Raw genomic sequence first — 13192 nt, 5'->3', positions numbered from 1 at the left:
TCTGTAAAATCCAATACTCCGATGGCACGACATTGATCCGGGGATTGTGTTGTTAAGTGTGAAGTGCGGCATTTAAGCATGTATCGAGCATGATCTCGATGAATGTATAGATTAATTCTGCTACATAATTTAGTTTATTCACGCCGTGGACCATGGTGCAACACAGAGCGAACGGTCTTGACCTCAGGATCAACCTGCTCGTCAACTACGGCAAGCAATTGGGCCGCAGCCTGTTGCTTCTTGCCCACTACACCACACTTTGTGCACAGTTTCTCTCAAGTTCTGTGAGGTGCATGGTGGCGGTGGCGAAGTGGACCTCACTGTTTGCGCAGGGCACCTCGGCAGCCTTCGGGTCCGTCTATAGACACCTGAACAGGTGGGGCAAGAAAGTCAAACCCCCAGTGCCACAGGGGACATCTTCGGCAGTGACACGCAGCTTCAGCGATGAAATTGACAGATGAGGACAAAAACCCTTAGCGTTGGTCGTTTCGGATCCATCGACAGCTTATCAGAAAAGAGTTAAATGAGGGTTTTGCACAACAACAACAACAACAACAACAACAACAACAACAAAAAAACATTTTTATTTTAGGTTTAGATCAAGTTACAGGCCATCATTTTTGTACCAATCATGGACGGCTTTGAGAAAACTGCACAGAGCAGATACATACACTGACATAATGTAGATTGTATCATATCCATGAGTTTTGATTCATACTTTTTTCATACGCGTTTATTTTTGCTAGAAAAGTTGTTTTTTTAATATACATACTGTATTTGAATGTAACCATGTATTTTTTTATGCAACTGTTGCACTTCAGCCTTCATACCCTAACCACTACTTAAATGTATCGTGCTCTAAGGTAGCAGAGATATATTCCTATAACTACCAGGGGAGACGCTGTCATGTGCTGAGCCACTACTTATACCCAGCACATGGGTCTACCCAGAAAGGGGCATTAAAGCGTTCTGTCTTCTTCTGTACCATTTAAGGGGCCAAAAACAAGACTTTTGAGCTGTGATTACACAACCCACCGCTGATTGTCAAGCCTGGAAGACACAGGAAAAAAAGACACATTTCTACATTTGATTATTCAACATGCTAGATAACGCTAGACATTTATTGACTATTTCAGAGTTTTTCTTTCTTTTGTTGTTTTGTTTGTGTGGATCTGTAGTTTAAGTCAGCGAGTCAGGAACTCTTTTAAGGTTGTATCAGCTCATGACAACAAGTTGATAAGGAATCAACCCATGCACCACCAATACTGCATTGTATTACGATTATTTTATCCATACACAATATAGTTCCATTTAACCCACTATTATAAAACGTGTTATAATGAGCCAATACAAAACACATTTCTGTTACATTTTGCTACTGATTACAAAATAACAAGATCAGAAATCATTGTAAAGCTTGCTTTTCCCGATAACTATGTTCTAAATCGAATATTTGAAGTTATACTGTATTTTATACTCCTGTGGTAACCTAAACAGTCTTGTTACAGTAGCCCAAATATATTTCACAATAAAAAAAACTCTTTATTGCAGTGTATGATTTTTAACTTTAATTTAAATCAAATTGGTCAGCCTCATATGACATTGTATAAATGCCTGTAAGTTCTACAGCAGTTTTCATTGTTATACTGTAGTATAAGGTGATTCATTGTCAATATAAGGAAGGAAATGTAAGATGGCTGCTTCCTTTCAAGTTCACCGGATGCTTGCTAGAAATTAACAGGTTAAAAGGTTTATTTTGAAAATTGTGTCAGGCTGTACATTTTCCAATTACATGTAAGTTTCACTTGACTTGACAAGTTTGACTTGATTTGACTTGACAATTAACACTGCCCTTGTTTTACAGGGAATCTAGACAACGTAGCCTTGAATTATTAGCATAGCCTTTCTATTTTTTTCTCCAGATAATTGCTCATGAGGCATCACATACAGTATGTGAATGACTAATGAGTGCCATCACTGGCATTGTTCTCAGGATCAAACCATCACCTAGCCGTATGAAAGTAACCTTTTGAGTATAAGACCATCACTATGTTATAAAACAGATTTGTTTGTTTTTTATGCTAGCTGCCCACTTTCCCCCATCTATACCAAATGGTGTTTTTAATATGCATTGATGTGAATGCCAATATGTATACTCATAATATCAACACTCAACATGTGTGTGTGAGAGTGTGTGTGTGTATATGTACTGTATGTATGTATGTATGTATGCATGTATGTATGTATGTATGTATGTATGTACGTACGTACGTACGTATGTATGTATGTATGTATGTATGTATGAGTGTATGTATGTATGCATACATGTATGCATTTTGATTCTCTCTGCTTTGCCTCCCTTCTTTCCTGCCCCAACCCCTTTCCTCTTTCCTCTACCCATCCCTCCATCAGACAGACCCCAAGCAGATGCCCCCCCCCCCCCCCCCCCCCTTCTGAGCTGGGTTCTGCTCAAGGTTTCTTCCTGTTTCTCGCCTGTGTGCATAGCTAGGGTTCAGGCCTTGAGACAGTGTCCCTTGTTAATGGCACTACATCTATAAATGACATTGAATTGAACTGTTACTTAAAAAAAAAAACACGTATTTTCTGAGGTCAATTGGGATGAGGAGTATCCGCTGCTTTTATAAGTGGTTTAAGTTAAGGATTTTTGCAAATCTTCTATTCCCGTCCCTAGAAATGGCAGTTTCCGAAAAAAAAGAGGGCCCTTTATGCAACCGCGAGGCAACAACAACCACAGTGCACCTGTTCATGCATGAGTAATGAGTAATCAGTGATGGCTGGGAAGACAGCCAAAATGTAAGTCAGCATGTCCCCGTCCGAAGCACCTGAGGAGCGAACAATCCTTCGCTCCCCCACCTCCATAGGCTCCCTAAGCCGTTTAAAGTGCCACTCCTGCTGGATTACTTCCAGCGATTAGGGGCGAGCAAACCAAGACAGGGGCGTGGCACGGCTTCTCGCCTCCCAGTACAAAAACCCGTTCCTGGACCCCCCCCCGCATCCTCAGGACCCAGAGTTGTGTGACTGTGAGGCGAGGCCGTCCACAGTAGACCAATCGGGTAACCCGCAGGAGCCCCGAGATTTTTCGATTCCGCCGTTGATAGTTCTCTTGTTTTTCCGATTTTCGTCAGTCAGTCACACAGTCACACACACAGTCGCAATTCACCCCTCTTGATAGAAGACATGGGCAACACGTCAGGATGCACTGTGGACGACCTCCAGGCAGTAGAGATGCACCTCTGGTACAAGAAGTTCATGACGGAGTGCCCGTCGGGTCAGCTCACGATGCACGAGTTCAAGCAATTCTTCGGGCTTCGGGGCCTTGATCCTGAGGCCACCGCCTATATCGAGCAGATGTTTCGCACCTTCGACATGAACAAGGTGAGCTGGACCTGAGTGACTGTGACTGAGGGGATGTGAATGTATGGGGTTCAGCTACCCAAACCACTAGGACCTGTCAACTTGTGGTGTGGCACAAGCTCTTTGTTTTGTTTTATGAATGTAGGAAATTATTAAAATAGAGAAGAATTTTAGAATCTATTTTAGAATAGAGACTAAAATAGGGATACTTGAAAACACAGAAGACTTTGACCTGGAACTTCACAGTGTCCTTCAATATACCTTTGTAATTGTTGTACTCAGGCATGATTCAATAAGATATACTGTCTTGCCATAAGTAGGTTTATGGGTACATTTGGCAACCTCAAATTCAGTCAGCTCAGTGTTGTTGTAAGGATATGACTATAGGTGTTTTACCTGTTCACAGTGTCTGCACACATGTGGTTAGGCTCTTTGTTTTGTGACAAGATTCAAACTATTTAACTTTTAACTATTTAAGATGCTTGGCACTCTCATGTCAGATAGAATGTTCTCTGAATGCAGGCCTGGAAGTATGTTCATGTTAATATACATGTCAGGTAAACCAGGGGTTCATACCTCAATTTTTTCTGTTGACAGGCTTACATATACAAGGCAGAAATCCAAAATATTAGAACCACTTTTACAGAAAGGAAGGTCAAAATTTTGAGAAATACATTTGCTTGGTTTGAATCCTATAAAATTTAAGTTGAGACTGATGACCCAAGGCTAGACCAGCTGAGAACTAATGAGAAAGAATGTATTAGTCGGATGAGGAGTTTATTTCGACACAGGGAGTGCAGATCTGGCTTAGTCATGAGGTCCAAAAAACAAGATGTCATCTCCGCTTTGCATCGTCTTGCACAGAACTTGCGCAGCATATCTATATTGGTAACAACCAGACAATGTGTCATATTAATAGGCTTAATGTGTGTATTGGGACTTACACTGGCTATAGAGATTTATCCGATGTATTTTGGGATTCCCTTGCTGACCTTAACCTTTCGGCACGTGCCGTACCTCCTTTGCTCTGGTGAGGGCTCCGTGACCTTTAGCAAAGAGGTCTTGGAAACTGACAGGTAAACAAATCTGTCTGGATGAACTTCCTGCAAGACAAACAGCAAGAAAGTGCTCAATTATGATATAAATCTCCACAAGGGAAGCAAAATCTCTCTCTACTCAGACTTCGGCCCTGATATTTTTCCCGTGATTTTTAAAGCTAGCTGGGACGTTATTTAAAGTGCATAGAAGCAGCTCATTAATCTGACAAATTGATAGAGTTTCCCGTTCTGTTCACTGATGAGATGGCAGCGCAATCGCGAGATACAGACCTAATTAGTGCTGCGCATCCATCACAAATTGATTGCTTCTCACCTCAAGGTCAGCCAACCCAATAAATTCATCTAATAGAAGACCATTAGGACTTCATCGAGACTGTTAATGGGAAAAATCCTCTTACTCATGCATAGATTCAATGATGGAGGTAAAAACTGTGTGTGTAAAATTAGTTTACCAGTACAAAATAGGACATTTTCAAATGTGTCACCTTTGAGATTAATAAAATATGTGGTAGGCACCAGTGGGTCAAAACTCCGGTAAAAAAGTAACATAAGAGGACGTTGGATGAGTGGAAGGGCAGCACTGACACAAGTTATTAAGGTAGAGGATGGATTGAAGTTATTAAACAACCGTAACACCCAGATTAATATCAGTCAGGGGGGATTTCAGCACCGTCTCCGAGCTTGATAGATTACATTAATAAGTTTAGCCAGTAAAGGCTTAAGGTCTTGTTAATTGCACAGACGAAAGTAAAGGCCTTTGCCTTGCCCTAGGTCTCTGTACCCAGACAAATCCACTGTGAGCTCCACCTCTTTTAACACAAGGGTTTAGTGCCAAGGTGAAACATTAATGTTAAGTGCATTTTTGGGAAACATTAATGAGGAACATCAATACAGGTGATAGAAAAGGGTCTTCGCTTGTCCATTGCAAAAATTATGGCCAAGAGATTTCCAAGCATATCCTTATGTTTCTGCTAGGTTTCACAACAGAGTTACATTCAGAAGTGTGAATAAGAATAAAGTATCCGTATAATGCTTAAAGTAAGCCAAATCGGGGGGCTAGCCTAGACCACATTTGGGCTTGACGCCCACGGAGGACACGAGTTCGAATCCGGTCCGATGTCATTTCTCCAGTACACTCCCCACCTCTTCTCCCTCTCATTTCCTGTCCCACTCTTCACTAATCTATCAATTAAAGGCATAAAAAAGCCAAATCTTAAAAAATACATTCAAAAAAAGTAAGCCAAATCGATGTACCACCCCAGACCTTAATCACCATGATCTGAAGGTGACACTGTATCCGACTCCTTTGCAGGATGGCTACATAGACTTCATAGAGTACGTGGCTGCCCTGAGTCTGGTGATGCGAGGCAAGATGGAGCACAAACTCCGCTGGTACTTCAAGCTATACGACGTGGACGGCAACGGCTGCATTGACCGACATGAGCTCCTCAACATCATAAAGGTGGGAAGCCTCATCGAAACTCCACTCTGTCACTTCAGTTGACTTCATAGAGGTCATTTATCTTGAATTTATCTTAAATGGCCCTAGTGTGTCATGTCTAATGGGGTTGTTATAGGAGGAAAAATGTCTTGTGTACTGTGGATGTCAAGCTGCAGTTTTTTCTATGTATTCTTAAATGTTTACGACATACGTATGTGGCACAGTGGCTCAGGTGCTTGCACTGCCGCTCAGAGCAAGAAGGTCATGGGTTCGCATGAGGCGTTGTTGGCATTCGGGGGAAGATCCTCCCCAGGCCTTCAGTGCTCAGGTGGGCTATCTCCCAGGCCTTTCTGTGTGGAGTTTGCATGTTCTCCCCGTGTTCACAAGGGGTTTCCTCCACAGAAAATCATGCAAAAAGACACATTTCCATCCCTGACCCTCACTTCACTTGGTCCCCGGGCACTTGAGGGTCCAGGAGCAGTTGGCCAGCATCCTGGAAGAAGTCCTGGAGGAAGGATGGTCCAGGATGGGAAAAAGCAGAGAATAAATTCACTGTGACTGCATGCCTGCGTGTGTGTGTGTGTGTGTGTGTGTCTGTGTTCCATATATGCACGTGTGTGTGTGTGTGTGTTCCATTTATGCACGTGTGTGTGCCAAATCTGACAATTATTATTATGACAATTACAACTCTTTTCTCTCAGGCCATTCGAGCAATTAATGGAAGCGACAGTCAGGAGGCCTCAGCTGAAGAGTTCACCAACCGTGTGTTTGACAGGATCGATATTAATGGAGATGGTAAGTGTCCCCATTGCACCTCACGCAGACCAATTCAAACAGCAGCTACTACAACAGTACCCTACATGTAGTCAGGGATTACACTATTCAGAGCGACACTAAAAAACACACAACTGTTCATAATCTTATGATCTTGGTATTAATAGTACTCAATCATGTGACTTATATCTATGGATTGACCGCACTTAGTACACCTGACCTGCCTATCCTAATCCCTCTCTCAGAATAGACATGCACTTTTGAATTAGGTATGAAACCGATGTAATGTCAGAAGAGACATGCACTTTTGAATTAGGTATGAAACCGATGTAATGTCAGAAGAGACATGCACTTTTGAATTAGGTATGAAACCGATGTAATGTCAGAATAGACATGTACTTTTGAATTAGGTATGAAACCGATGTAATGACAGAATAGACATGCACTTTTGAATTAGGTATGAAACCAATGTAATGTCAGAATAGACATGCACTTTTGAATTAGGTATGAAACCGATGTAATGTCAGAATAGACATGTACTTCATGGTACCGTCCATGTTGAAGTTGACCAGTCCATTGGTATTGTCAGGATTCTTACATGCACATTTTTCACGTAATAGGGGAGCTTTCACTGGAGGAGTTTGTGGCAGGTGCCCGTAGCGATGAGGAGTTCATGGGAGTGATGATGAAGAGTTTGGACCTCTCACACATAGTGGCCATGATCCACAGCCGCAGACACAGTATTTGAGGAGCATGTCCTCATCCCTGAGCCCCATACTGCAGTGTTCTCAATAAATAACACTTCTTAACCAGGATTGTAACCTACCAGATTGAACATGTGCAAAACAATTCACCAGTTGCTTATAAACAGGACCAAGAATCCGATGAAAAGTATCTTCTGGAGACAAAAGGTTTCTGGCAGCCACAGAGCCCAGGGCCTAACTAGGGTGGAGTGTTAATCACTGACGTTATATGCTCCTGATTTGTCGATGAATCCTGGTTGAAAAGTAAGTTAATCACTTTGATGGTACACCGATTTACACATGAACCCTGCGTCGATATAAGGTCAGAAAGGATGTTGGAAAAATAACACTGAAATAAAACATTCCAGATCTTTTTTTTAGCTCAGTAGTGGGCAGACAGACCAGTAGGCATGGGAATCGAGTCCTTAAAGATTCAGCTATCGATTCCAGTGCCGTTTGCGCATGCGCGATGACGTCACGCACGCAGCCTTGTTTTATTTAGACCGCAGCAAACATGCCGTCTAAGCAGAGGTGGTTGTATGTCATGCGAAAAGATGACCACAGGGCCACTTGCAAGGCTTGCAAAATGTCTTTTTCGTCAAAGGGGGGAAATACTACCAATATGCAGAATCATTTGTCCACACAGTATGCAATAACTTAGTAGGAAATGCCTGCGAGGAATGTCACGTTTTTGATGCGCTACGGAGTGACGATAACATTAATTAATCTCAACTAAGCAACAGCAGCGTGGCTTAGGTTAATATTGAGGGTAAACTCCTCCAGATCCTGTCTATTGTGTTAGTGCCATTTGTTCCATTGTGCATATCAGCTTTCACTATTTGTTTATGTCCGTCTGATTTTTAGTTCAAGATGAATACATAAAAATAAAAACAGCACTGTAATTGGCACTTTCAAATATTATTTAGCACAGCAGTTCTCAAACTCTTGTATATCATGGACCCCTAAATTGCCACAAATTAGACCAGGGAGGGTTCCCCATTTGATAAGATTATTTTCCAGGATTTTTGAGTTTTATTACAAAAACGTTATGCAACCCATTACCAAATCAGTCATGCATTATGTTACTTATGGTTGGAGTTATAGTCAATACTTTTTTTTTTATTCTTTATTTCCCCCTGGCACCCTATCAAAGAAAAGGATCCCTAAGCTATGGTTCTCTGGACCTTGCTTTGAGAGTTTGTTGACGTATTTTTAAGTTTGTTTTTGGGTATTTAAAATATGTGAATGTATACATACGTACATACTGTATTTGCTGTGCATCATCTATTCAGAGAATATCATATAAAATAAATGAATGTGAATAAACCAGTTTGTACTCTGTTTTTTTTTCCTTGCCCAATGAGAATCGATAAGGAATCGAAAATGGAATTGGAATCGTTCAAATCTTATAAATTCCCATCCCTACAGACCAGATAACACATAAGATATTTTCCTAACGTTAGCCGGGCAAGCGTTAGCTCTGAGAAGGGAAATATGTTATTGATATTTAAAAGAGCCAGGTCTTTCTTTTTGTTAATGTCACTGTTTGCACTTTTGGCAAAAAAAAGAATCTCAAAAAGCCTCCTGAATGTTATAGTATTTGTGATTTCAAAAACTTTCAAAGTTTATTTAGGGCTGCTTAGATCTTCAAACTCTTTTTAATTCCAAAAGATCAAGATAGTGTTTACTTTCTGTACAGATATCCATAAACATGACGCAATATTAGGAGTTTGCTGATTAATAAGAGATACCTGGCTTCCAGCCCTCAGACAGCATGGTTTATATAGTTATATTTAAAGCAGCATTATTTACCAAACTTTCATGGAAATGTCTTCAAAAGCCAGTTGGCACTGTAAAAACTTGCCATAATGATAACTGGCATCTTTGGGCGATACAGATATCCATAAACATGAAACAGAGAAACGACAGGGCTTAGAAGACTGTATGTGTAAGTATATTTACTGCTTTGCTACTTAGACTGTTTTAGGTTACTCTGAAGATGATACCACAAATAGAGTGTAGCACCTGACTGTAAGAGTCTCTGCCTCTACCATGCGATCACTAGTGGGTACGGGCTTCCCTTTCAAACCAACCTTAGCCATGCTGAATGTGTGCCTCCTGTAAAATGACTAAAATCATTTATTTTTGAATCGCTTTTATTTCTACAATAAAACCTGGTTCTGAACACCCAGGTGTCGTTTACATTGATCTGTTAAGCGTTACGAAAGACATGGGTGAACAGTAGACATTGGTGCTTGCTGAGACTTCTCATTTCAAAGCACAAATAAGTCTCAGACACATAAGTCCCCCTAAGGCAACCATGAGGGGAGAAAAGAAAAAACAGATGAGTCACACGTCAGACCGTCCCTTCTCTGTACTAACCAGTTTCTATGACAACTGTGATGTATTCCCATAGCAACACATTAATTCATCATCACGAACAGTGACATACAGTAACTGGCAGCATTTCCTTTCAGACGCTGAATCACTGAACTCAAATATGAATGGATGCAAAGTGCCAAAGAATAAATGAAAGGTTTATGATACACATATGAAAATATAACAACTACATAATTACACAACACATAAATATGCAGATGTAATTCACAGACACATATGCCTGTCTAGGTATACATATGCATATTTAAAGGTAAACACATATTTCCCATGAAGTATCCCTGAATCCCTGTGATATTTCACAGCACTCCTTGAACAAAGCCACAGCACAGTAGCTACAGCGTGGCTGCCTGTTTCTGGGCCACCCTCACCCCCTGCTGACAGCAGACAAACCGTGTAAGCTGGATAGAGGCCTGACTCTAATCACCTCCCCCGAGCGTCAGGACATGCACAGCCACGGCGTGTACTTGCAGGGGGGACGTGACAGGCTGGGGATGAAGGCTGCCGACGGGTAAACTGGCACACACCAACAGGCCAGTCAGGCAACTTGCACAAGCACTGGCAATATCGGGAGGGGCATTACTGCACATCTGATACACGACATCTATACATATAAGGCTTCTAAAAGCACTAGAACAAGGAGATAGACGGTAAAGAGGTAATGTGTTCAATTAGCAAGAGGTTTACCCACACACACACATCCTACTGTTTCTGAAGCTGAGTAATTAAATATGAATACATTTAGTAATTTACGAGCCAACAAACCAACCTTTACCAATTTTACCCTTTTGATTATTTTTGTGTATGACCAGTACTCATAAGCCCATTTACTCATAAGCCCATTTATATCACTGCAGGAGAGACCTTATTGGCCAAATATTTCTGCTGAGTGGTACACGTTGATCGATATGGCAACCTGTTCAGTTGCCATGGCCACTGAAAGAGTGATGTCATGGAAGGGGTGTGCTAACAGTCCCACCCCAACACAAACAGATGAGAAAAAATAATCCATTTACATTTGAGGAGACTGAGCTTTCATATAAACATTTATTACCAAATTATATTACATAGTAACAAAAAATTCAACAAACAAACACAAAATGTGGACAGTTCCCGCCCACGCCAAGTGTTCCAGTAAGCTGTGTAGCTGTTGATGAGTTGATGTGTTCATTTACCGCTGGTCTTCAGTGATGCAACACATGGCTCCAACCACTGTTCAGTGGGAATGCCAATCAAATATATCCCACAGCTGGATCCAATCAGCAGCCAGCAAATCCACGGGGAGGCACTCACAGGAAGTCATACAGGTACCTCACAATGTCAAAGCTCACAGTCCTACAGGAAATAAAACATATAAAGCAAAGATTAATTATCATAAATGCTGTCACTTAATACTGTACTAAAGTCACTCAAGAAGTCTTAACATTCCCTAACCATACTTATCAGTGCATGTACTCATAATGGAGTAGGGTATAGAATTATCCTTCGAGAAAAGCTACCTCACGGTTTGCAGTAATACCGTAACCAAACCCCCCTGTGTTTATTTTTTTCCTGGAAGGAGGTTTTCGTTTGTTTTCGTTGCAGTTTGTTTGTCTGTCTGTAAGCAGTATAATGGAGGTCTTAGGAGGAGGGAGCATTTGGAGGTCTGCACTCTCCAAATGCTCTTCTCATTCATTCATTTGATGTTACTTGTCCCTGAATATGTTGACATTGTTGTTCTTGAAGTTTAAGGAATTAAAAATAAACATAATTAAAGACAGGAATGTCTAGCCACTTACAATTATACGTCATTAAAATCTATTTGCATGCAATATTTATATATCTATTTTGTGTTTTCCAAGCAATTGATGGTCAGTCGACCAGAAGGCTTCAATGACCGGATGCACTAGCTATTATGTTTGTGCTCAGTGTGGAGGCCTGGGCATTTTAGAATCGTTTTGTCGTTCTCGTGCAGAGTGGGAGGGAAGAAAAAAAAAAAACGTGTGAACTGTGGATGCCCTCCTTTTCAAATTACAGATCTGTGTAGACAAGACCACAGCCCAAGCCACCAGCTACATGAGGATGGCAGCATTCTCAGATAAGAGGTGGAAAGAAGCTGTTATGATGGTAATGCTGGTGATGGGCGGTACACGTCCTAGTACTGCGGTATGGCGGTGATGTGTGAGGTGACCGATTTGGGCCCAGCAACTCCGGGGAGCTGTGCCGGTGCCGGATTCTCATTAGGAGGTGACTCAGCACCAGCACTAGCTAAATTTGGGTCGAAACGCGCAGAACTGGTGCCAGATAAGGCACCTGCACCGGCACCATGTCGGTGGAAACGAGGTAATATTACCATGACAGGAGCACTCTCAGATAAGGGGGGGAAAGAAGCTGTTATGATGGTAATGGGCTCAACACTGCGGTACACGTCCTAGTATTGCGGTATGGCGGTGATGTGGTTGTTGTTGTTGTTGTTGCCGCGCTCACCTGGAGATGGCCTGAATGAAGTCCAGTGCGACAGCACACTTGTATTTCGGAGCGTCTAGCTGGTCGTCATGGCCCACTTGGGTGAGAAGCTGCAGGGTCACCAAGGAGGAGATCTGGGCAGAGAGCACATCAGACAACCTTTACCAACAAAGCTGTCGCAGAGTTTTTAATGCAGTTTAAGTTTTTAGTGGCAGGTTCCTATTTAGCAATTTCTTCTTTTTTTTTCCAGATTTCACCTTTTGACAAACACACAACAGAACTGCATACCATGTAGGTGGGGTAGATTGATATCTATAAATATTATATAAATATGAACGTTATATAAAATGACCAAACCCATATGAAGTAACTACTCACACAGCGATAATTCTGCCACCTAGTGGCAGTAACTCAAAATTACACTCCCACGTTATTTGACACTGCCATTGACGACCGTTATAAATCATTTAAACACGAAAAGTAATTACAAGGTGACAAGCGCTGGCCTTCCCCTCAGCGGCTCATCACTGTAGCTACCTGGGAGAAGATGGAGGCTGTTGGAGCCACCCTGCTGTCCACCACGCTGTAGAAGATGGCCAGCAGGCGATCCAATGGGAAGGGCTTGGGCCCCAGCAAGTGATTACTGGTCTTAGATGGGGGAGGAAAGCAGGCGTGAAAACACACATGTGCATGAACATAGTACAGGCAAACAAATGACTAATGACTACTACATGCATATGGACAGTGGGGCGATGACCACTGCATACGGGCCGTGTTCAGTTAAACAGTTGGACAGGCAGTGAGAACGGCCAAAAACATGAACACAGGTATATACATTTATCCACAGAAAGGCAAGCCCACACTTACAAAGGAAACTGCAAAGTATGCTTATAAAACTCAGTATAAAAGAATTAACACACACACACTATGCTGACACCACACACACGACACACACACTA

At 41.8% G+C, this 13192-nt stretch overlaps 2 protein-coding genes across 2 annotated transcripts in view; one reads left to right on the top strand and one right to left on the bottom strand.

Moving 5' to 3' along the window:
* Positions 1 to 3198: 3198 nt before the first annotated feature.
* On the top strand, positions 3199 to 7396 carry guca1aa (guanylate cyclase activator 1Aa; the record flags this gene model as incomplete). Its single annotated transcript, XM_080850868.1, has 4 exons — positions 3199 to 3396; positions 5746 to 5895; positions 6576 to 6669; positions 7269 to 7396. 4 exons carry the CDS (start codon positions 3199 to 3201, stop codon positions 7394 to 7396), a joined length of 570 nt encoding a protein of 189 aa, XP_080706994.1.
* Positions 7397 to 11077: 3681 nt separating this feature from the next.
* Positions 11078 to 13192, bottom strand: part of orc5 (origin recognition complex, subunit 5) — a gene marked incomplete at both ends in the record, with an annotated part of 9405 nt that continues 7290 nt past the window's right edge. The window contains 3 exons of the mRNA XM_080850836.1: positions 11078 to 11123; positions 12255 to 12367; positions 12771 to 12881. Of these exons, the coding sequence (XP_080706962.1) occupies positions 11078 to 11123; positions 12255 to 12367; positions 12771 to 12881 (270 nt within the window). The remainder of the gene's footprint in view (positions 11124 to 12254; positions 12368 to 12770; positions 12882 to 13192) is intronic.

This window comes from Sprattus sprattus (assembly GCF_963457725.1).
Source record: "Sprattus sprattus genome assembly, chromosome: 14".
Taxonomy (NCBI): domain Eukaryota; kingdom Metazoa; phylum Chordata; class Actinopteri; order Clupeiformes; family Clupeidae; genus Sprattus; species Sprattus sprattus.
This window is presented reverse-complemented; position numbering and strand designations above follow the sequence as displayed.